We start from the raw sequence: 26,181 nt of genomic DNA on the forward strand, positions 1-26,181 counted from the left end.
ACAAGATGTCAAATCCGCGCATTAGATTTACGTGAATTAAAATCTAACAAACTGTCAGACACATTAATTCTGCACATCTTGTTTCAAAAATTAGATCCAGATGTCAGGAAGAGTTCCGAAATGACACTAAACAAAAATGTCATTCTGAAACTGAACGATTTCTTAAGCTTTTTAGAAGAGCGTTCGAGAATAATTCAAGCGTCTACTTCTCAAACGCAGAAAAAGAAGTTCCAAGTTAATATGAAACTTGGAACCCATCCAAATAGTGAAAACCACTCTCTTCTTCTGAAGAATAATAAAACTAAGCAATGTGTGATTTTCAATTGCAATGAAACGCACCCCTTATACTGGTGTGCGAAATTCAAACAAATGAATTTAAACAAAAGAATAGGCCTAGTAAATAAGTATAACTTTTGCAGAATTTGTTTGAATAATCATCTTCCAAATCCTTGCCTTTCGAAGAGCAAATGTTTCATTTGCAACAAGGCTCATCATAGTCTGATTCATTGCATCGCGCAAGAAGAAAAAAAAAGAAGACGCCAATACATCTGCTCAAGTAGGCGATATATCAAGTCCACCCCTCCCTTCCTCACCTTCTACTTCAACCGCCTTACTGGCGCATGAGAATCAGAGAAATCCTTGCGTCATTTTAAACACAGCTGTGATTTATTTGAAAAATAGCAGTGGATCATTCAGTTCATTGGTGGCTTCCTTAGATTGTTGCTCAAGTGTTGATTTAATCACTACGAATGCCGCAAATTCTTTAGGATTAAAGAAGCAAAAAACCCACGTTCCCATTTCAGGAATCAGCGATTCCATCTGTAATTCAAAATCATTTATCTCAACTGAGTTATCTAACGAAACTAAATCTAAATTATACCATCTGGATATGTTAGTTGTTCCAAAAATTGCTGTCTTCCCTCCATGTCATATAAATATTTCCAATTATAATTTTCTATCAAATGTGAAACTAGCGGACAATGCATGGAATATTCCAAAAAAGGTAGATGTAATACTGGGAGCCTCCCTGTTTTTTGATCTTTTTAGTCAAAAATAAAATTAAAATTGATAACTCAGAATTATATTTAGTTGAAACTTTATTTGGTCATATCGTATCAGGTACTGTTCCGCCATCAAAATCCGATAAACCATCATCTAATTCATGTTTTCTACCTTTAGAATCTGAGCATTTGGACAAAGCATTAACCTCCTTTTCGGAAATTGAGCAGGTTGATCAAACCAAACCAATAATTAGTGAAGAATTGCGTTATTGCAATGAACATTTTTTAAACATTCATTATCGGAAGAATGATGGTAGATACGTTGTTTATTTGCCCTTTAAACCTCAAATATCGAAAGATGAGGGATTGTGGGATTCTCGGCAAATCGCTTCAAAGAGATTAACTCAATTGTGGAAAAAATTAGATCGCGACCCAAAATTAAAAGAATTGTATGTAGATTTTCTTCAAGAATATGAAAATTTAGGCCATATGGAGGAAATAGTTGAACATAAAAATCCTGAAGAGGGCTTTTTCTTTCCCCATCATGGTGTGCTCTGACCGTCCAGCACGTCATCAAAATTAAGAGTTGTTTTTGACGGGAGTTGCAAAACAACTAACGGGAAGTCACTAAATGATTTGTTATTAAAGGGAGGAACGATCCAAGATGATCTCTTTGCTATAACAACGCCTTTTAGAAAACATATTTGGGCGTTTACTGTTGATATCAATAAAATGTTTTGCCAAATCGAAGTAGATCCTTCTAACACTAATTTCCAAAAAATCTTGTGGAGAGAAGGGAAGGAGGAACCGGACAAAATTTTTTGCTTAAAAACTGTCACATACGGATGTGCAAGCAGCCCATATCTCGCTACAAGAACGCTGCAACAACTTGCAAGGGATGAGGAAAAAAGTTTCCCATTAGCCTCGGAAATCGTCCTCAACGATTGTCTCTCTGGATCGTCAAATCTGACAGGCTTCAAAGAATTAACTAGACAATTATCTGAACTACTTCAGGCAGGTCGAATGTGTTTACACAAATGGCGTTCTAATGCAGATGTAAGATCATTAGACTGTCCAGATTTCTCTTTCAAGGAAAATGATTTAGATTCACCCGTGAAAACACTAGGACTGCTATGGAATAGTAACTCAGACACTTTTAACTTTAAGGTTACTGTGAACTTAAAACTCCACTTATACAAAGCGAGAAGTGCTCAGCCAAATTGCTCGCTTATTCGACCCGTTAGGACTAATCGGTCCGGTAATATGTCAAGCCAAAATATTAATGCAACAGCTTTGGTTGCTAAAATGCGACCGGAATGAACAAGTTCCACCTGACTTTTTATTGGAATGGGACAAGTTTCTAAGGTCTTTTCCGATTATAGAAACATTTAATATTCCAAGATGCATCCTTGTACGAGATACAACCTCCATCTCTATCCACGGCTTCGCTGATGCCAGCGAAAAGGCGTTTGGAGCGTCAGTATACCTCAAATCCTCTAACTCGGACACTCATAGCTGCAAACTTATCTGTAGCAAAAGCCGAGTTTCACCTTTAAATACGGTCAGTATTCCCAGATTGGAGCTGTCAGCGTGCCTCCTGCTATGCCAACTGGTTCACAAAGTAATAACCGCTCTCAAGCTTAAAATAGATAAGGTGACATTGTGGTCAGATTCGACTATTGCTCTCGCCTGGATTTCCACCTCACCACATCTCCTCAAGACATTCGTTAGCGATCGAGTATCATTGATTCAGGAACTTTCTAAAAACTTTGACTGGAAACACGTGATTTCCAAATGTAACCCATCAGACCCATTGTCCCGGGGACAAGATGCCATTTCGCCCTCTACCAACAAGCTTTGGTGGGATGGCCCTGAGTTCCTTGCAGATGACAACTGGACCTTCAACTCAAACCCAGAATCTAATTACAGTGAAGAACATTTTGCAAAAGAACTGAAACAAAATACAACTTCCTTGTTAACTGTACATGACAACTTGTTTTTTGAGGACCTCTTTAGTATTACTAATAGTTTCTTAAAATTAATTCGTGTGATTAGTTTACTTTTTAGGTTTCACAATAACTGCAGAAAACCAGGTAGTAAGCTAACAGGCCCCATCAATTCGGATGAAATGGAAAAATCTAAAATTTTTCTTCTTCAACTTGTACAAAGTAAGTACTTTTTTGAAGAAATTTTGGCTTTGAAAAAAGGTTTGCCACTCTCTTCAAGGAGTACCGTATTTTCGGGAATAAGAGCCGCACCCGGTGTATGCGCCGCATCGTAATATTTTGTACCAAAAAAAAATTTAATGTAAGCGCCGCACCCGGTATAAGCGCCGCACCCGTTATAAGCGCCGCTCCCGCCATTAAACAACTTAAAAGCAGTTAGTAGTAAAAAAAGGCCGGAATGAAATGTAAATAAAAGAAATATTTTAATTAACCTAACAATAGAAATTTTTACTATTAATATATTCTAAATACCTGGGGAGGAGACATTGGTTTGTTATCCAGAGCGCGGGACGCGGACCCTTCTCCTCATTGCGCTCCACGTTTTTTTAAGTGGTCGGCGCCACTATAGGCACGCTTTGATCAGTGGGTCGCATCCACTACAGGCACGCTTTGATCAGTGGGTCGCATCCACTACAGGCACGCTTTGATCAGTGGGTCGCATCCACTACAGGCACGCTTTGATCAGTGGGTCGCATCCACTATAGGCACGCTTTGATAAGTGGGTCGCATCCACTACGGATCGGCGATTCAGAATCCGTCGAATTCACTCTCCTCGCTGTCCGACGCAAATAGCCCCAAGAAGCCTTCATCTAACTCCGGACTATTTTTCTCCATCGTCGGAATCGCCATCTTCCTCCGCTACATCCGGGACTGGGGGAATTATTCCTGCCTGCTCGAAGCCAGAAATGATGGTGCTAGGCTTCACAGCATTCCAAGCTGCATCCACCCACTTGGCCACTTCTCCAAACGATGCTTTCCTGAGGTTGCCGCCCTTCGTGTAGTCGTGAAGACCGTTTGCCATCCATGACTCCCATTGTTGCCGCATGTGGCACTTGAAGGCATGATTGGGAGGCAAATCCAACGGCTGCAATTTCTTTGTCAGCCCACCCGGGATGACTGCTAGGGAAGCCGAACATGTCCGAGCGCACTCCTTCACAGCGTCGGTCTTGTGCGCCAACATGGAGTCGAAAATTAGCATGCCACTCGGCTGGAAGAAAGAGCCTTTTCTCTTGCGCCAAACTTCGTTGAGCCAGTCCAACATCAGAGGCTCATTCATCCAGCCCTTCTCGTTGCAGCGTATAACGAGGACGATGGGAAGGTGTCCTTGGGGAGCGTTTTTCGCTTAAAGACAAGCATAGGTTTTAACTTCTCCCCGCTGGCCGTACATGCTAAAACACAGGTAAACGAAGTCTTTTCGTTTCCTGTGGTCGTAATGGGGACGCTCCTTTCCCCAGCAGAAGTTACTGTTCTTGTCGGCGGGCAGTCGAATGTCAAGGGGACTTCATCCATGTTCACAAGTTGTGATGGCTGGAAGTTCTTTTCAATCTTCAGCCTTTCGACGTAGGCCAGAAACTTCTGCTTCTTTTCCTCCCAATCGGCCGGAAGGCTTTGCCCCACAGTTGTCCGGAACCTGACAGACAATTTGTTTCTCTTCATGAAGCGGAAGCACCAATTCGCATTGCCTTTGAAATTGGCGATGCGCATGTTCGCAGCGATGTTCCGGGCCTGAATTCGGACCCTAACAGTTGAAAGGGAGAGTCCTTTTGAACGCTGCTCCAAGATCCACTTTTTGAGGTCTCGCTCCAACTCCGGCCAGTGAGCTGCTCGTCCCCGGTTAGCACGTTTTGCCTTCGGCATTGCTTCGATAGTGGACTTTTCTGTCCTCCAACGGCGAACGCATCTCTCATCGATTGCAAATAATCTGGCCGCTGGACGATTTCCTATTGATTCTGCCTTCGAAACTACTTCTAACTTGAAGGCTGCAGTATAGCTTCTCAGTCGTTTAGGAGCCATTTTAAAGTAACTCGGTGAAAAAAGATAAGCAAGAAACGCACGAACGGGACAGCAAAAAAAGCGACGATGTGAGTGACTAAAATTAGAGCTAGGAGACGGAGAAACAAGTTTCCAATTAGGTCGCTTGACCACTCCGAGCAATCCACTTTTCTGACAAGGTAAATCCCCTTTAGAGAACTGGAACGGCTACCCCCCTCCCGTAATAGAACTTTTGCTAACAATGCTCCTCCCCTGACCCACTGTCCCCCCCCTTCGCTCCGATGGTGTTTGCTCGCCCACGTGATTCTGCGTTTCTCTCCTCAGTGAAACACGTGCAATCGCTGACTCACCTCCTCTCCCTCCCCGTTTCGACCTCGTCGCCTTAGGTCGAAGGGCAAAGGACTTCGCAAAATAAAAGAATTGATGTGGCGCCATCTATTGGCAGCATTTTCAACTTTTTGACAAAAACTCAGATTTTTTTTTTTTACTTGAAAAAAATAAAAACGACACTGTACCCACCGCACCCATTATATGCGCCGCACAGGCATTATTTTTACTTTTTTTCTTGTATGCGCCGCGGCGCTTATTCCCGAAAATACGGTAAGTTAAAATATTTTGATCCATTTCTTGATAAAAATGGTTTGATTAGAGTAAGTGGTAGGATAAACAATGCAAATTTAAGCTATAATCAAAGGCATCCCATTATATTACCGTTTGAGCATAAGATAACCAAACTTATTTTTCTTTATTTTCATGCTAAAAACTTTCACAATGGCCCACAAGCTTTGTTAAATTTGGTTAGGCAATTGTATTGGCCACTTAATGGCAGGAACATTGCTAGACAGATTGTTCACCAATGTGTTATTTGTACAAGGGAAAAACCTATCACTTCTCAACAAATAATGGGAGAATTACCTTCAGAAAGGATTAATGTTAATTTTACTTTTAATTCTTGTGCTATTGATTATTGTGGCCCATTTCTGATTAAGTATAAGGGCCAACGAAAAGGTAACTATCACAAGATATACGTTTGTATTTTTGTTTGCATGGCAACAAAACCAATCCATTTAGACATCGTAAATGACTTAACTGCAGAAGCATGTATTGCTTGCTTAAAGCGGTTTTTTGCCTGACGAGGTAAACCAGAAAAAATATTTAGTGACAACGCAAAGAATTTCGAGGGTGCAAATTCAGAAATTAAAAAATTGAGGGATCTTTTCAATAAACAGGGCTCCCAACACCTTTTAGCTTTAGAAAAGGGTAAAAGAGGACCATTTTCAATCAAAAAGAGGACTAAAGAGGACCAGTTAGGATTAAAAAGAGGACCTTGGGAGGACCATTCATTTAAACCCAAGGAAGCACCAAAAGGTAAATTAGCTGCCTGCTGCGCTAAATCCGTGAAGATAATTTGTTAATTAACCATAATACTGATTTTTAATGATACAATTACTTTATCACCTTCTGCACAACTGATTTTTTTATCAATTGAATAATAATATTATTTACACAAACATTTGGATGGGGGGGGGGAGGCACTTAGCTTAGCACTTAAGGCAGCCTCCTTGAAACTAAATAGGCGTAATGATACACTTTGAATTGAACCAGGGATGCTGGTAGTCTCACTGAAGGATAGATGAAGCTCTGCTTGATCTTTCTTTAGTTTAAAATTATTTTTGTGGTTTTCTGTCTTATAATGCTTCTTAATAGCATTATATCCCTTCTCAACCCATATGAATCTATCACACACCAAACAAATCTACTGTATTGAAAATTTTCCTAAAAATGTCTGAAATGCTCAATCACAAAGAGAAGCAGATCACATGAGACTTAGTTTTTGCAATTTTCATATTCAAAGCATATTTTCAAGAATCATAAAGCTTACATTTAAAAAAAAAATACTCCATGATTGCAGGGCCATGAGTGCTTTGAACTTTTATGGGGGGAAAAAATAAATTCCCTCCTTTAGCAGGCATCATGACAATGAAAAGATGTACACAAATTCAACTTCATAAAATTACATAATTCAACTTTGTTTCATAACAAACGCTACTTTAAAATGTTATGTGCTCAATTGTTTAAATTTAATATCCTCCCCCCCCCCCCACACACACAAAACAAACAGTAATAACCGAAAATAAGCTAATAATAATCAAAATTAATTTTGAAAAACTAAATAAACTTGAATTAAACACAAAAATTATTAATTTTTTAGTTACTGAAAAATTAAATTCAGTTAATCTGACCTAGCATGTCAAAATAACTTCTAATTGCCATAAATATAAAAATATTTATAAGATGCAAAAAGATTAAAAGCTCAGAGAAGCAAATTTTAACGAACTAAGTTGAATGTTGGCATGTTTCCCGTAAAACAAATTTATTTATTTTCTACTAAATTAAACATAAAACATGCCAATTTAAGGTGGCATATGGGAAAATAACATTCGATTGGGCAAAATATTTTAATATTTACATGATTCAAAAAGATTGAAATTTCAAACACTAAAAGCAATTTTCCGCCAAGTCCGAGTAAGTTCAATGTTACCATGGTTTCCAAAATGATTCCTTCGTTAATTATTGAAATTAAATGAAAAATAAGCTAATCAAAAGTAGCATATGTCAAAATAACCTCCAATTGTCAAAAACATCAAAATGTTTACAAGATGTAAAAGGATTGAAATTTCAAACGCGAGAAGCAATTTTCCGCAAAGTCCGAATAAGCTCAATGTTGTTATGGTTTTCAAAATATTTCCTTCGTTAATTATTGAAATCAAAAGGAAAATAAGCTAAACTACGGTAGCATATGTCAAAATAACTTCCAATTGTGGAAAAGATCAAAATATTTACAAGATGAAAAGGATTGAAATTTCAAACGCGAGAAGCATTTTTCCGCGAAGTCCGAGTAAGTTCAATGTTGCCATGGTTTCCAAAATAATCCCTTCGTTAATTATTGAAATTAAACGAAAAATAAGCTAAGCTAAGGTAAGCACGTGTCAAAACCACTTTGGATTGTAAAAAGCATCAAAATGTTAACAAGATGCAAAAGGATTGAAATTTCAAACGCGAGAAGCATTTTTCCGCGAAGTCCGAGTAAGTTCAAAGTTGCCATGTCTTAGAAAATAATTCCTTCGTTAATTATTGAAATTAAATGAAAAATAAGCTAATCTATAGTAGCATATGTCAAAATAACTTCCAATTGTCAAAATCATCAAGATGTTCACAAGATGCAAAAGGATTGAAATTTCAAACGCGAGTTGCAATTTTCTGCGAAGTCCGAATAAGCTCAATGTTGTTACGGTTTCCAAAATATTTCCTTTGTTAATTATTGAAGATAAACGAAAAATAAGCTAAACTAAGGTAGCATATGTTAAAATAACTTCCAATTGTGGAAAACATCAACATATTTACAAGATGCAAAAGGATTAAAATTTTCAAACGCGAGAAGCATTTTTCCGCCAAGTCCGAGTAAGTTCGATGTTGCCATGGTTTCCAAAATAATCCCTTCGTTAATTATTGAAATTTAACAAAAAATAAGCTAAGCTAAGGTAAGCACATGTCAAAATCACTTTGGATTGTGAAAAGCATCAAAATATTAACAAGATGCGAAAGGATTGAAACCTCAAACACGAAAGCAATTTTTCGCGATAAATCATATCGAATATACATGTTCAGAAAATTGCACTAAGGAAATATTTTTAAAAGAATTATAAGCACAATCCAACGATTTTGAAAGAATTCAAGCAATAAAGAAATGTTTCATACTTTTTTTAAGGTTTTCAAGCACTTGAAAATGACTTCTTTTTTTTCCCCCCAAGAACTTTTCAAGGTTTTTATTTATGGGCGTACGAACCTTGCTTAACACGAGCTGCGGCGGCATGTTTAGGTTTACAGTAACTTTTAACGAAATGAAAAACTTGTAAAATCTGATATTTAAGTAAAAACAATATAAAAGCGGACCAATCGGACCAAAATGATAAAAAGCGGTCTAAAGTGGACTTTACCATAAAAAACGGACTTTGGCGGGAAAAGCGGACCATTTGGGAGCCCTGAATAAACAAAATGATTCTTTGTACAATTTTTTAACTGAGGAAAATATAAAATGGAAATTTATACTTCCAAGAGCACCAAATTTTAATGGTCTTGCAGAAGCAGGAGTCAAGTCTTTCAATTATTACTTCAAACAAACTGTAGGAGATACAATATTAACCTATGAAGAGTTCTTAACTATTGTTATTCAAGTAGAGGGAATTTTGAATTCATGCCCTCTAACTCCTTTAACATCAAATATTGATAATTTAGATGTTCTAACTCCTGGACATTTTCTCATAGGTAGACCAATTAATACTATCGCTGAACCTAACTTAACTGGGTTAAATAATAATAGACTTAGTTTATGGCAGAAAACAACTAAAATGGTTCAAAATATCTGGAAGAATTGGTCAAATAACTATTTGAGCACATTAATTCAGAGAAATAAATGGTTGATTGCTAAACAAAATGTAAAAATTGGAGATACGGTAGTTGTAAAGGAAGAAAACCTTCCTACCTGTAAATGGTTGTTAGGAAGAATTAATGAGATATTCTACGGAAAGGACAACCATGTAAGAGTTGTTACAGTTCAGACTAAAAATGGTATATACAAAAGACCAATTACAAAAATTGCAGTTTTGCCTATTGAGAATGTATAGAGATTTACGTGTAGAATTTTATATTTAGTGTAATTTGAATTGTATGTGAATGTTCTGTACTTCTTTAGTCATTTTATATAATTGTCTTTTTTACTATTTGTTTTATTAATTTGTTGAAATCAACATTCAACGCCGGGCGGGATGTTTGGATGCCCTGTCACGCCCTGCAGCAGCGCCACCTACGGCAAGTAAGATTAAGCTACCAGAAGCAATTGGATGTTCAACGAATGAGGAAGTAATCCTCAGCTGTGCCCTGCACATATATGTAACGGCCCCTTTGCCTTTGCAGGGTTCATACCCTTTAGGCAGAAAAAAATTCAAGCACTTTTCAAGTACTTTTCAAGGTAAAAAATTTTGTTTTCAAGGCAATATCATAAATTTGTACTAAAAATATTGTATGCAGATTTCATTTACTACAAACACATAGAAATAAGGCAATAATACAAAAAAGTATAGGAAAGCAAAATTGCTTTTTCTACGACGAGAGACGCTTTGATGAAAGATCTACTGCGTTGAAAGTTTTTCTGAAAATGTTTGAAAAGTTTGGTCATAAAGAGAAGCAGACACCAAAAGGTTTAATTTTGAGGTTTTTCAAAGGTTGCAGCAGTCAGAGGTTTGTATATGTTCTAGAATCAGCAAATTAATACTTAAAAAAAAAACCTTTCATAAGTGCTTTTAACTTTTAAGGGAAGAAACTAAAATACCCAAGTTCAATGGCATTGCCAGAGAGGAGTTTTTGAAGTCACTCCCCCCCCCCCCCCCCCGGGTTTCAACATTTATTTCCAATATCTATAGTGTGGTTTATTACAATATAAGGGCGGTTAGGACAAAAACACTACCCAGAAAGTTATTTCAGTTTTCACTATTAAGTTCTAAAAATATTAGGTTTGCAAATCATTTATAAGTATGCAAATCAATTATTCGTATGTATTTATTAGCTGTTCAGACAATAAGGCATTTCAACTGTCCTCGAGTAAATTTAAAAATTAGGAAGTAAAAAAAGTTTATGAAAGTCCACAGTCCAGTCTCTACACCTCAAAATATACAAAAGCAGCTTAAGCAGTGATAAATACTGTGAATGCAAACTTGAGCCTATTCAGCTTTCATTGATTAACTTGCAATAGACAATAAATGTGCAAGTTCAGATTTATAGAGCCATATTTCGAAATTGAAAAGATTCACAAGAAGTTGACATATATTATGACAAAAGTAGTTTTATTTTGGGAACAAATGGGTTTTTGTTGAAATTAGAATGTAAATTTAGAAAGGCAATAATATTCAGGTGATTTGTGAGTTCATAAAAAATTACCTGAAAGTTTCAAAGAGCAAAATGGGGCGAGGGGGGGGGGGGAAATAATTTTTAAAACTAAGACCCCTATTACTTGAATATACATATGTACAACAACAACTTTTGCTATGCATACAATTCATAAAATAGTTTATTAAGTCAAAATATTTTGCATAGAAATACCATGCCCAGTGCCTGTTGATAACCAGCAACAGGCACTGGGCCTAGCTAGGCTTGTACTGGTCAATTTATTAGATCCAAATGAAGATGAATGACCCTCCTTAAGCTATCTACCCCTTTGCTGATTAAAGCCTCTTTCGGTAAGCTCCAAGTACCCACAACCTTAATAAAGTAGTAATTTTGAACATTTGAGGAAAAGGGGAAAATTGGAGATATAGGGAGGTAAAAGCATAAAAACGAACACTACTGGATTTCAAGTGAATAATCATAACACAACCACCCCTGTTATACACCTTATTTATTTTAGCAGACATAAAAAAATGATGTACTTATAAATAAAATTATATAAATCAACTTTATATTTAAAATACAAACTTTAAGTTAATTTGTTAGGTGCTCAACTGCTGAAATTTAAATTTTTTTAAAAAAAATCTGCTATGACCAAAAATTAAGTAAAGATAATCATTCAAAATTGCAAAAATAAATTAGCAAATAATTAAACAAGACCGAGTTAATAAATTCTTTAACTCTTTAGTTATTAAAATAAAAAATAAAATAAGCTAATCTGATGTAGCAGTGTCAAAATAACTACTAATTGCCAAAAATATAAAAATATTTACAAAATGCAAAAGGATTGAAATCTCAAACAAGGGAAGCAAATTTTCGCGAATTAAGTTTAACGTTGTCATGTTTCCCATAAAATAAACTTATATTTTACTGAAATTAAACATAAAATATGCTAATCTACGGTAGCAAATATGAAAATAACATCCGATTAGTGAATATATTTAAATATTTGCAAGATGCAAAAAGATTGAAATTTCAAACACGAGAAGCAATTTTTCGCAAAGTCTGAGTTCGTTCGACGTGGCATGTTTCCCATGAAATAAATTTATTTGTTTTTTCATTAAAATTAAACAAAAAATATACTAATCTAAGGTAGCATATGCGAAACTAACATTTGATTAGCCAAAATATTTAAATATTTGCAGGATGCAAAAAGATTGAAATTTCAAACACAAGAGCAATTTTCCGCGAAACCCGAGTAAGGTCAATGTTGTCATGGTTTCCAAATTAATTTCTTTGTTAATTAATGAAATTAAGCAAAAAATAAACTAATCTAAGGTACCATATGTCAAAATATCTTTCGGTTGTAAAAAAACATCAAAATATTTACAAGATGCAAAAGGATTGAAATCCCAAACACGGAAGCAATTTTTCGCGATGTTGCATACTGAACACATGTTCAGAAAATTGCATTGGTGAAATACTTTTTTTAAAACTTCTAAGCACAATTCGTTGATTTTTGGGAGAATTTAAGCACTAAGAAACTTTTTCAAGGTTTTAAAACTTTTTCAAGGTTTTCAAGCACTTGAAAATGAACTTTTTTTTTCAAGCACTTTTCAAGGTTTTTCAAGGGCGTACGAACCCTGCTTTGTAAAGAACCATTACCAATTCAATGCCCCTTTGGCATCATTAAAATAAAGTAGTTAAAATTTTTATAAATACAGTCCACTCATTTCTGAGCTCTCAACAACACCTATTCCTTTTCGTTTTCTGTACTACTTATAATTTAAAAAAAGTTGCGATGAGAAATTTAAAAAAAAATTATTTTTTCTTTTAAACTTAAAATAGCCGTTTCTTACAAAGAACAATACTGTACAACTGTATAATCAATCTACTACTCAATTTCAGAGACTGGAAAGTGCAAATTATCGATAGGTTCTAAAATCCTTGAAAAGAATTGGCGCAGTATAGCCTACCAAGGCTCTTGAGCCAAAAATCCAATCTAACCAACCGAACTTTGAAAATAATTAGACAAGTCTTTGAAACTCCTAAGCAAAGTGTGCTTCAATTTTATTTCTTATCAAATGTATAAATTAAGAATTGTTCAAATGGGTAGTATGTTACTCTCTTGATTCCTATTCTCTAAATCTGTGCACCATTTCTTTTAAAGTATTAACTTGCATCACAAAGCACTTGTAAAGCATAAAACTTTAAAAAAAAATATTTGCCTATTATTTCCAATTAACCCTTATAAGACATAAAAATGCAGAATTTTATATCCATTTTATATAATTTCCTGCGGGGGAGTAGCCCCCGGGCCCCCTAAAATTATAGATTTTATATCTTACTTAAAAGGGAGCCCTGCATCACTCTATTAATACCAGCCCCCTCTCTTTTAAGGTCAATTCAAAAAGGACAGCATGATTACACACAGTAATGAAAACGACACATAAAAAAGTAAAGAATGGCCTTATGCATCACAGAAAATAGACAGAAACGTTTGAGAGGGGGGGAGGGCAATTAAAAATGTTGCTCCAAAAAAAAAAAAATCCTGACCCCCCATGGAACTCAGTCCTAAATCCGCCTATGGAGGCACAACAAGCAAACGACTGTCGTTCTACTTGGTTAAACAACTTAAAATAGCAGTTATTTTGCTTAAAATTGTAAGAAAACTGAAAAACAATACATAAACTAGGAAATATATTGTAAATTATTTTCTAATAAAGTGGGAAACAAAAATAAATAAGGCGCTCATTAAAATGAAATGAAATTTTCTTTCATTCGATGATACAATTTTTGTCCGACATTTTTTGCTGCACCCTGTATGCTGCCGTGTTAAGCAAAAAAGTGGAATCTGCAGTAGGGGTCATGCTGAGATGTGTGTGTTTTAAAGTTTGACTCTTCCATTTATTTGATTCAAATGTCTTTTTTTTTTTAGAATTTTTCAAAAAAATAGTTCTTGATCAAATGACCCTAAAACATTTTATTTGTCAAGTGAAATAAATACCAAACAGAGAACAACTTGGTTATAATAGCTCAGTTTCGTTCAAAAGTGCCGGTATGACTACTTTTACTACTGTGCCAAGCAGGGTCATATGAATAAACAGAAACTCCAGTTTAAGTTTTGGTTAAGCTTAAGAAAAACCAATTTAGTTTTGATTTGAACTTAGACTGGATTAGAAAAAATCAAAACTCAATAGCTTTCATTTTCAAACAGTAAAGTTACACTGTATTATTTTTCTTTCAAAAAAAAAAAAAAAAAACACTCAATTTTTCTTTTTTAAGTAAAAACTGAAGGAAAGTAATCGAATTGCTTTCCGTCCCGACCTTCGTATCGGAAATTTTGTCCAAGACGGAAATCCCTTCTGAGATGGAATGTCTTGCACCCATGCTCCCAGCCATCTTCGACTTTGCAAAAAATCCTTTTAAAAACAAATCCTTCAGACTTTTGCAAAAATTGCATTCCCAGACTATTTGTATGATTATAAAATATTCCCAGACCGCACAGAACTTTCAAAAAATCAACCAAAAAAAGCAGATGTTCAGGCACCTTCAAAAAACCAATCCTTTAGGTAAACTAAAAATATTTCAGTTTTTTAGTTTAATACCTACAAATACAGAGCTAACACTCCTACAATGTTTGGACGGTCATAAAATACTTCCAGATCGCCCCAAACGTAGAAAAAAAATCAATAAATAAAAAAAAAACATTGGAATTATTTTTGTGTCTTACTTTAGTTTACAGAATAAAGAAATATAACTCTTCGATTGTTAGGACAGTTATAAAATTTTCCCATATGGCCTTAAACTAGCGAAAAATCCATACTTCAGGCACCTTGCTATTATTTCAGTGTTTTATTTTAGCTCTTACAAAATAAATAAATAGCACACCCAGACTGTTTGAATGGTTATAAAACATTTCGTTGTATTTCGTTATTTATCTCGTTAATTTTACTCTATTAGCTGCATTGTTAAAAAGGTGCTACCACTTTATTAGTTCATTTTTTTATTTTTTACTTATCAATTTAGTAGGTGTGAGAGGCATACTTTGCTGTTTTAAACCAGCTGTAAATATTTAAAAGGTGGGTTTTTCATAATTTGAGCTCTTTGCTAGCTAAGAGAAAACTCGTGTCATGCTAGAAAGTCGATGCTGGTTCACGGGAAAGTAGGTTCGTTTAGTTCTGGACGGAATTTCTTGTTACAAGAGTATAATTGAGGTGTAAAAAGAGCAATAAAAATAATACCTAACAGGCTCTTCTTCAGAACATTCAGAGTGACGCTTGGACATAGACCCTGATGCCATTTGGACACATTCACTGTTTTCAACAGGCTCCTAGAAAATCAGAAAAATTTTCAAACAAGTTCTTAGTTCAAAGTTGTTAAGTGCACTCAGAAAGTTTTTTTTTAAATGAACAAAAAACAATACAATTGCAATTCACCGAGAGAAAAAAGCAGACAGTGACAGATTAGTAAATTTTGGAGCCCATCACATTTTACAATTTAAAGGGCATCATATTCTACTGTTTCTAAAATGAGACATTTTGAGAAGCTAGTCTTATCATGCTGAAGTTCCGTGGCGTGAAGTTCCGAGTGGTAGCGTTTTGCGCTCCACTCGGCCAGGGTTCTATTCCTGGGTTGGGCATGGTTGACTCAGTCATTTATCGCTTCAGAGGGTCGATAAAATGAGTACCAAGCTTACTTGGAAACCAAACAGTAGGGGTTCAACGTTAGGCTGAACACCTAACCGGAACATCTTCCTTGCACCCCAGAGCCACTGGTCCGGAAAACTGAGTCAGGCACAGTAGGCCTCGGCACTCACGGGCTGTCGTGCCACAAGTTTTGGGTTTCTTATCATGCTACTTATCTCTAATAATGAAGAAAGCAATCATATGAAAATAGTAAGCTAGCTCATCATTGTAAAAGTATCTTTTTAATAATCATAGCCAGAGACAATCATTTTAATAGCTTTGACAAAAGGCACTAAAAGCATCTTTGTCTTGTACTAGTATTGCCAACTGGAAATGCAGTCAAATTTCATTAGAGATGGATGGAAAGTTGGCAGAAGTCAAGAGGGGGGCGGTTTAACGAGTTTTCCCTAATCCTGCACAAATGCATGTTTTCATGAAAATATATTTGAAAGCGTGTACTTTCTGTTCCAAATGAACTTTGGAAAAAAAGAAGAAATCAATTGATTTTCCTACAGTGTGCCACAGACCGTTCCTTTGGCTACTCCCCCCCCCCTCCAGAGTTTGACAAATTATTAGCAATAAATTGATGGCTTGCGGATTGATTTTTATTCTTAAACACCTAAATTAGAATTTTTTTCCAACTTGTTTAAGATTGTATTTGACATCTTTGCAGAAGTGAAGCAAAAGAACATGATGTCCCAGAATTATGATACTTTTGCTTGCAGAAGTCTGTGTACGACATCAATTGTATTTTAAGCTTCAACTCCCCCCCCCCCAACAGGGAACAGAAAAGGGGGTAAAGAATGAATGCTTTCATAGCTGAGCAGTGAAATGTCAAAATGAAAAGGTGGAAAAGGGTGTGAGAGCCGATAAACTCAATTTTCATGAAGATGTTGGAAGCAAGCTTCGTGGGGAGTAAGTGTAGCAGCGTGCGGATCAAACAGAAAAAGAGATAAGAACGCTGGGCACTTTTACCTAGTGACTAATCTAGGTGCATTTGTATAGGGTTTAGTGGCAGGTATGTGACAGTTCATGATTTCCCCTTGTGCCTTGTCAAGAACATTCCTTCTCCTGAATGGCTCTTTTCTGAATTTAACTTGGGCCTCCATGATGGTGGTTTAAATAATAATATTATCATACCGATTGAAAATCAGTGGCAATTAGCAACCAGGGTGTAGAGGATTTAAGAAGGGAATTTGTATTGCAATCCTAAACAGAAAGGCTTTTTCACTGCCTTTCTTGGCGAACTAAGAGACTGGCGGTTGAACACTAAGAATCCTTGTGTAGTCACATAAGAAAAGAATAGATTGTATGTTTTAAAGGTCATGACTTCACTAATGTGATATAGACAGTCAGACAAGTACTTAGTTTTTTTCCTGCACATGGAAAATTTACAAACGACGTTCGATGAACAGTAAACAGCATTGAAATTCTGTGTGAAAAACTGAGTTTTCAAGATGTGAATGAAATCTGACTTTGAAGCTAAGTTTTGACCCAACCCACATTTAGATTTTCAGTAATCTGCTCTGTGTCAAATAAATTAATTTAAAAAAAATTATAACTGATTTGAGGGTAAGAACTACGCATACTCAGCATATTTTATGCGTTTTACCTTCTTCTATATCTAATATATAGAAGAAAGTATTGGTTTCATGTAAATTTTTGAATTTAGATTTTTGACGGATTCAAACGTTTCGAGTTGTGCTGAGTTCATTTCGAACATTTTTGGAAAATGTCCGTCTGTGTTTGTATGCATGTGAATAGTTTTTTTGTGGCTGCTCAACACCCAAAACTACTACATGAAATTTTTTGAAATTTGGTACACATATAAACCCCTATGTAAACTTGTGCCCTAGGGTGGTTCAAAAAAATTTGTTTCCAGCTTAAGTCCAGGACACCTCCTATTTTTTTAAGACTTACTAATTGTATTATGAAGTAAAAGTTTTAGCTTCTTACTCGACCTTTAAGAAGGTGCTCAAAGATCCCTTAATTTGACAATAGCATTAGTAGAGAAAATGCTACAAGTTTAGAAACATTTAATTTCCCCAGCTGTTTTTTTTTCTTTTTTGTAGATAATTATTTTAATGCAATGTATATGCATATTACTAGTGTATATTATAATATGTAGCATTGTTTTTTCAGTTCAATGTATTTTTTTTAACCCCCCTCCCTTTATGTATGAAGCTTGGGGGAGGGGGTTGAGCACCCTCTTTCAGTTGAAATAAGAAGCTAAAATTCTTCCAGTATATTACTATCCGCAAGTCTCAAAATATTGAGGGGTGCCCCGTTATCTAAGGGAAACTTTTTTTTTTACATGTATTTTTGAACCATCCTATTGTGCCCATTAGTTTTTGAAGCAAATTCCTCCAAAGGAAATGGAGTAACGGAACTTTTCTTGCATTATGGGTGCCTTCTATTTCCCAGGAAGCCACAGAGGGAATCTCTATGCATAAAATGCTTATGCGTGGCGCAAAATGAGCCTTTATTTCTTTCTCTCTGTTAGCAATGATCAGCTTGGTTTACGTACTATCGTTGTTGACTGGCTTCTAGCGTTAGATGTAGTTCTAGCTTTTGAATTCTAGCGTTAGGATTTTAATTTTAGAATGAGTGTTTTAGATCACTTGAATATAATTTACAAAAAAGAGAGCAGTTGTCTTAATTTTTTTTTTTTTAGATGAAAGATCTGAATGCAGATTGGTCAGAAATGCTGCCGATAGGCTTAGGCGCGCAAAAGCACGCCGTGAACCGCGAATTGCAAATCGAGTGAATTATGTAAGTGTTTCCAAACATATTTGCGGAATGATCATACGCACTTTACCAAAGAAAAGAGCTGAACTAACACTGATAGTAAAAATATTATTGTAGCAAAAAAAAAATGCAGATAATAACACTGATAGTTATATCATACCTGGAAGACAAATTATTTCATCCGACAGTAACGTACCTTAAAATTTAAACATAAACAATTTCCTGTTAGATTAGCCTTCCCAAAGATTATAAATAATGCAGAGTCAAACTTTTGATAAAATTAATTTAGATTCGACAAAACCAGTTTTCGGTAATGGACATGTCATATGTTATTCATTCAAGCCTTAGATCATTTCATTATGTCTCTGTTGCATCAGAAAATCCAGAAATTTTCAATCATGTAAGTAGAGAAGTTTTATGATTTTCTTCTTTTTCTTTTTTTTAAATCACTTGCGAAGTTAATGTTGCTGTTAAAAGGTTTTTCCCTTAACCATAGTGCTTACGAAAAATAAAGTTCCCTACTTACAAGGGCTGCAGAGTCAGAGGAAAAGTGTCTTTCTCCGACTCCAGGATTTTAGAGATTCCGACTCCTTTAACCAAAATCTCTCTGACTGGCTGTGACTCTGCAAATACTGACAGAGTTGCAGATTCTAGAGAACATTACCGACTCTGTCTCTTGAAAATTTTAACTCTCAACTCGAACTCCTTTACCCCAAAATCAGTCCGACTCCACAACCGCAGCCCTGCTATTAACTGCAACCTGTAAATACTGAAGGATTTTTTTTTTCAACTACATTTTTGTATACATTATGTTGTCCCACATAGACTAAATTAATTTATTGGACAATTCTAATTGCAAAACATGTCATTTAGTTTTGCAATGCATTGTAGTTAAGAACTGAACCACAATGACAAAGTAAAGCGACAAATTGAATCGTGAAGACCTGAAGAGCGAAACATGTCACCTACTTTTGCAATGCAAAGATGTTAAGAACTGAACCACAGGGACAAAGTAAAACGACACGTTGAATCGTGAAACCTGATATTACTGCTAATATGTTTTCACAAAATCAGTTTGACTCTGTGCTTTATTTATAGTCATTAAGAAGGCTAATCTAACAGGAAATTGTTTACGTTTGAAATTGAAAGGCACGTTACTATACGACGAAATAAGTTGTATTCGAGGTATGATATAAGTATTAGTGTTATATAATAACCACTAATTTTTTTTGTTACATTAGTATTTTTCTCCAGTTTTTTAATTATCAGGCTTAGGTCAACTCTTTTTCTCCGGTAAAGTGCATGATTATTCCATAAATGTGCTCAGAAACACGTGCAGAATTCTCTTGATTTGCAGTACACGGTGTGCATTTGTGCACCTTAACATATCTCGGCAGCATTTCCAACCGATCTGCATTCAGATCTTTCATCTAAAGATTCCGTAGCCCACTGCCCTCTTCTTCATAAATTATATTCAAGTGCTCTGAAGCCCAGTGGCTCAGTGGTAGCGCTTCCACGCTGCAGGCCCGGGTTCGATAAAATGAGTATGAAGCGTGCTTGGGAACTAAACCCTGGGTGTTCCGCGTTAGGCTGACCTCTTAACTGGAACATCTGCCTAGCACCCCAGAGCCCTTGGTCAGGAAGAGGGAGATAGGTATAGTAGGCCTTATCCCCATGAGCTGTCACAGCCACTGGGTTTCGTTTTTTGACGCTTAAAACACTCAATCTAATATTTTTTACTAAATCACTGCTTTTAGAGAATGTCAGAAGTTGCTTCTCTTTTCAACTATAGGATATTTTAAAACATATATACAAACATATTTTCACACTGAACACAGTATAATTAATGACCATGAAATGTTTTTAAGCTGCTTAGTCTTTTTAATGTATAAACATTGTAGGGTTTTTTTTTTTCATTTCAGTCTCTTTTGCATTCAGTAAATATAGGGGATGAAAATTAGATTATGTTTGTAATTTTAGTATCTCTTGCATTCTTCTCTCAAAAGATGACAGGATTGCAAACTTATGATTTACTTTTTTTTAATACAAATGAAGCTAGACTAAAATGTTGGTGACCGGTGAGTGAGAGCAGCAAGCTCAGATTGCGAAGCGATATCTGAAGGAACTGTGTAAGCAGTTCCGGGGGGTTGGCGAGCGTAAGCGAGCGATAGCCCCCTAGTCAAACAAAATTTGGTCTATATGTTGCCCTTAACATGTACAGGTGCTGAGTTGTAGAACATTTTTTGTCGTCAATTGTGACCACTATATCTAAAGAAATAAAGAATTGAATCAAACAAAAATTTATAGACAAATAGCCCTTAAAGGGTACAAGAGCTGATTCTATTATGGTGTCAATAACTTAAAAGGGGGTGACACAATCGAATGTTCTTTCTTTTCCATTGCGAGTGCCATATCTAACGAAGTAATTCTATGTTTTGAATGGAATTTGGAATCAATGTGAACCAATATGTAAACAGGTGTTAGTTCATTCTTTACGCCAATAACCCCAAGGGGGGCAGGGTTTTTTTTTCTTTGTGCAAATAAAAATAGCTTTATTAATGCAACAATAAGAAAGATAAATTGTAATAGACTATCTATCATCTGCGTATTTCACGTGATATTAATTGTCGGGAAATAATCAGAAACATTATCTCACTGATTAAAAATTTTAACTGTTGCCATCTTATGTTTTTTAACAAATCAAGTATTTGTAATGAATTCAAGCAAGGCTTTTAAAATAACTTTCATTTTTTTTCTCTCTGCTTTGCTTTTGCGATAATTCAGAAATAAGGACGGTCCTCAAGTTTTTGTGTGTGTAATTTTATTTTTGCTGGAAATATTGTTCAATCGTTAAGCATCATGGGGAAGGATCAGAATTCATAAGAAAGAGAGTATCATCAGAAGAAAGTATCATCATGTAGTAGGCAACAACATACGTACTAGTTTCATTTTTTGTTAAACAAAAAAAGAAGCATTGATTTTTTCACAATTTAAATATTCTAAAGAAAATAGAATCAAAAAACCGAAAATACTCAAAAAAAAAAAAAAAAAAAAAAAACAAACAAACAAACAAACAAACAAACAGAACAACTAAAGATGCTAACTTAGGCATTATCCAAAACTGATCGACAATATCTGATATTATTTATTAATTTTTGTAACTTAATCATTTTTAGTCTAATTTTCGGAAATTTCGGCCAACTGAAGCAATAGAACACATATCAACTTAGAAAAGATTTCTCACATTTTAATAATGGGAGAACACAACTTTTCCGCACTACTGCAAAAAGGTCTGGGAAAATTTGATTTTTTCGATATGCTCTAGTGAACATGTTCTGTATACGATAGCACCCCATAATATCACAACAGCTGTGGGTTTTAAGTACTACTGAAAAGCAATCCAGGAGACATTTTTTAACAGGACAATGCTTGGTCACAGACAGCAAGGGTGTCAAAGGATTTCTCTTCCCCATTGTCCACTTCTTCGGCCTGGGCTTTACACAACTTTATTACAAGTCGAGCATACCTAAGATCATTGGAGGTAGTAAATTAAGCAGCCTATGAGTTTGATAGAATTAATAGCTCGCCTATGGTAACTGTGGTATGGAATTACATAGGATATTACACCAGACTTCTTTGCCTCAATGATCGACTGTATTGCCATGTACATTCAGATTCACCCTAAAGGTGGCACTAAAACTTCCATTCATCTGGAAATTTTTCAGCTCGCATTTTGTAATCACTTATATCCGAGAGCCTCCAGAGATGTTTTTTTTTTCACTCTGACAACTCCTTCTTGGTGTGTTTATTTATTTTTTGTTATAGAGTGCAGTATTTATTCAAGTTATATTCACAGATATAATCAAGATTAAAAAGTTAAAATAAGTATGCTTATAATATCGCATTTCTGCATATTCATATTTCTTAGGATGCTCTGCCCATATTGTTTATCAATATTTTATATAATAGTAATTTTAAAAGAACACACAAAGTAAAAGAACTTGATTGAAGTCCGGAAATGTGCCAAAAATCACTATTGCCATTAGCTATAATTAATATATAATCATAACACATATTCAATTTATATTTTATTACCTATATAAATTATACAAAAGTCACATACTACGCACATCAAACGTGATATCTTTAACATTTGTCAGACCTGTTACAGTCAAAACATAGATCCCCCCCCCCACTCAAGAAAGGGGGGTAAGTTCTCTCCTTGATCTTACCCTATTATTTAAAAAAAATCTGTTACTAATGTGTAGTCAAAACACTCTGTTATTTTCTAAAGATCTCTAAAAATTGAAAAATTCCTTGGTCAATTCGGCATTTTCTCAAGATTTATCCTTGTAGAAAATTTTGACAAAATATGCTTTTAATTTGTTTTTTATGATTTTTATTTCATTAAAATCAAGAGTGAGGTAGTAAGTAAAGGCAACAGGGATTTTAATATAAAAATAGAAGTTCTATGCTATCTACCATTTATTACTTATTCATTTAGCACTGGCTTAGTTTTAGAACCTCTTACTATACCTCAAAACTCAAATTTTGAATTGGTAGCCAATGGCTACCAGATCCTCACAAAATGGCAGCCAAATCTCAAAAAATGATAGCCTAACTTTATTTTAATTTAAATTATTTAATTTATTTTATTCCGTTTATTTATTTAGTATGTGTGTATATGTCATTGGCGTAGCAAAGAACGTTTCTTATAAAATAATAATTAAAAATAAATAAGTAAATAAAAAATTTAAAAAAATAAATAAATAAAATAAAAAGAGAGCTAAAAGGAAAAGAGGGTTGAGGAAAAATTTTGGGGGAATTGAACTTGGGGGGAACGGGCACCCCTGCCCAGACATTATTTAACACATCTTTTGCAAACTATAATCTACATTAATTTATCTTGAAGCAAAACACATCACAATAAAAAAATAAAAAAGATTGTTATTATTATTAATTTTTTCCAGCTTTCAAAACTTCTAGAAACATCACAGCTTTCAACCAAAAGACAGTTAGTTCCTTGATAAAGAAAACAATAAAATACCAAAAACTTGAACAGAATGTAAAACCTAAACCATTTGCAATTCTACAAAATATCTTTTTGTTTTTACAAATGCATTCAGAATTTTATAAAAATGAATAAATAAAAGAAAGGTAAACAATATAAAACAAAACGAAAAAAAAAAATGAAATAAAAGATCCAGCAGAAGAAAAAAAGGGTTTCAGCCGTATTCTTTCCACCTTCTCTAGACGCAAGGGTGCCATTTTTTTTTATAGTATTTACATGTGTTTTATAAATACGATTGTACTTCTCTTTATTTATTTTGGAACACACATTTTCCTCTTCTAACTGGTGAAAATGGACAATCTACAACGCGGCGCCATTTTGAAAACGCGGGACGCCATTTTGAAAATTTACCGCCAAACTTAAAAATAACTACTTTTTTAAGGGGAAATAAAGTAAAAAAACGGATATGTCCTCTCCTCCAGTAGGTTTTATATTTTAAAAAGAAAAAAAAAGGAAAAACAAACAATATGATTAAAACAAAAAATCAAAAATCTTGCAAAAAAAATTTTTTTTTTAGCGATATCGTTTTTACCTTGTCTTTGTGCATTTTGACTCAAAGGCGCCATTTTTCTTTATTCATATGTAAACTAAATGAAATGTACAAGATTATTTCTTTACAATTCTTTTTATTTTGGAACCCCCTCCCCCCCTTCATCCCCGGCGATCCGATAGCCGAACTTTTAGTGGGCAAAAGAATTTGGGGAAAGGTCATAAGTCAAGACTATAGGTCAGGGAAGGTTGCATTGGCGAATGGTAGCGACATTGGCGACTGAAGTGAATATAATGGTCGCCAAAATTTGAAAATTGGTCGCATTTGGCGACTGGCGACCGCGAGTTTTGAGCTTTACCTCTTACGTAAAATTGAAAATCAAATTTAAAAAAACTTACAGAGTTCATTTTCTTCCTTTTAATCTCTTCTTATTGATATCTGCAGATATTTCTCATAGGCCGGCCAAACAAGAGCTAAAAATAAAAGAAATAATATACAATTTATAACCAAGAATTATAGTTGAAATTTCGTTGTGGTTTTATTAATGAGACGTTTGTTTACTTTCCATAAACCAATGTCTGAATACTTGGCTACAAGTTTGCAACATTTTGACAAATTGCCTGTACCTAGGAAACTAACATACAGGTAAAAATATTAAGTTCATAGGAGTAGCGACTGACTTGGCAGTGGCTATTGCCAAGTTGTGTGACAACACGGTTTTGTAGGTTTTTAATTAGTAACATAAAAAAAAAAACAACGGGCAACAGAAATACTTTAGGAGGGGAGGGGGGCACATGTTCCCCGTAGGCTATATGTTGGGTACAACTAGTCTAAGGTATTATCAATCATTATTAACTTTCAAAACATGACTTTCATTTTCTGCTTCTGATTAATTTGCAATTCTAAAATATCCCAAGTAAAATGTTTGAATTTCTACATTTCTCTTCTCCAACCCTTTAAAAAGGGTAGAAGAATGTTCGTGACATTTTCGTGAAACAATTTAACGTTTGAACTACCATAAAACTTCATATTGGAAGGATTTGTTTGTTTGGGAAGATTTTGAAAATTTATGCCTAATCTCACAGGGTGGCTTATATAGTAGGGGAAGACAAGGCATCTTAGGACTTTTTAGATAATGATTTTCAAATCAATTTTCAACAAACTTAGCTGAACATGTAATTTAGAGATTTTTGCTTCAATTAAATTCTATTTTACTCCATTATTTTATCAAACTAAATTTTCACAATAAAAATTAAAAAGTCATTACAATGTCATTACTGAACCTGCCCCACTAGGTGGGTACCTAGGGACACTAGCAAAAACCTTTAATGAACAAAAAATACTAATCTTAATTGATTAAAAATCTTTATTTACAAACTTACAGCCTAACAAATTCCATTAGGTTCCATATTTAATTTAAATTTACTTATATACCTTAACGAGTTCTTTTCCTCAATCCATGATTTAGCAGCCTCTCTAATTGAAACTTATTACTAAGAACATTTTCTGCAGTGTTTCAAGAGCAGAAACCCTTTTCTCAAGTTCAGTTCATTTAAACCCTTCATCAATGAAATGGGTGTCTCTGATACTGATAATAGGCAGTACAATGAAATAGGCTTTTTCTGTACTGTACACTGGTGGGACAGTGTCCCAAACTGCTCCACTTAGGTATATATAATTATTATACATAAACTTTTTAAAAGTCAGGCTTAGCAGTACAATAAATTTTTTAACCTTTTAATTATTATGAAAGGATATGTTTTAAACTCCACATGCTATGATTGAAATTATTTCATTTCCTATTTGAAAATTTTAACAATGATACCACCCATTAATGGAACCTCTGAAAAAATCGAAAATTAGATTAATGCTTATCTGTTAATGTTAGAAACTCCAAAGTACACTGAAGAGTAGATCCTGCTGTCATCTATGATGTCCTAAGAAAGCAAATTTCTGTTTACAAAATTAAAGCTGAAATTTATGGTGTCCCAGAGTGAGCCATGTTCCAAGGTGCCCGCCCTCACCCTCCCCTACAACAAGTTTTCAAAGTTGATGGACATGCAAGACAACACAAGAAAGATTTATGACACAGAATCCACACTCAGGGCATTGATGGGAATTGAACCCCAACCTCAGGCTTAAAAGAAGAAGCTTCCACCACAGAGCCAAGGAAGTCCCCCAGAATCTATTTATTTTAAAAAATGAAAAGGGGGAAACTACGGAGACTTGACCCAATTTTTAGTGT

General features: G+C 34.9%; 1 protein-coding gene across 2 annotated transcripts in view; it reads right to left on the bottom strand.

Moving 5' to 3' along the window:
* The window catches only part of LOC129224419 (serine/threonine-protein phosphatase 6 regulatory ankyrin repeat subunit B-like), a 55,146-nt gene extending 30,735 nt beyond the window's left edge, over positions 1-24,411 (bottom strand). For both annotated transcript variants that reach the window (XM_054858871.1, XM_054858880.1), the window contains exons 1-2: positions 24,335-24,411; positions 15,184-15,272 (exon numbers count right to left, since the gene is read on the bottom strand). In XM_054858871.1, the coding sequence (XP_054714846.1) occupies positions 15,184-15,272; positions 24,335-24,343 (98 nt within the window). In that variant the 5' untranslated portion in view covers positions 24,344-24,411. The remainder of the gene's footprint in view (positions 1-15,183; positions 15,273-24,334) is intronic.
* Between the last annotated feature and the right edge of the window lie 1,770 nt (positions 24,412-26,181).

The sequence above is a fragment of the Uloborus diversus genome, chromosome 1 (genome assembly GCF_026930045.1).
Source record: "Uloborus diversus isolate 005 chromosome 1, Udiv.v.3.1, whole genome shotgun sequence".
In the NCBI taxonomy this organism is placed as follows: domain Eukaryota; kingdom Metazoa; phylum Arthropoda; class Arachnida; order Araneae; family Uloboridae; genus Uloborus; species Uloborus diversus.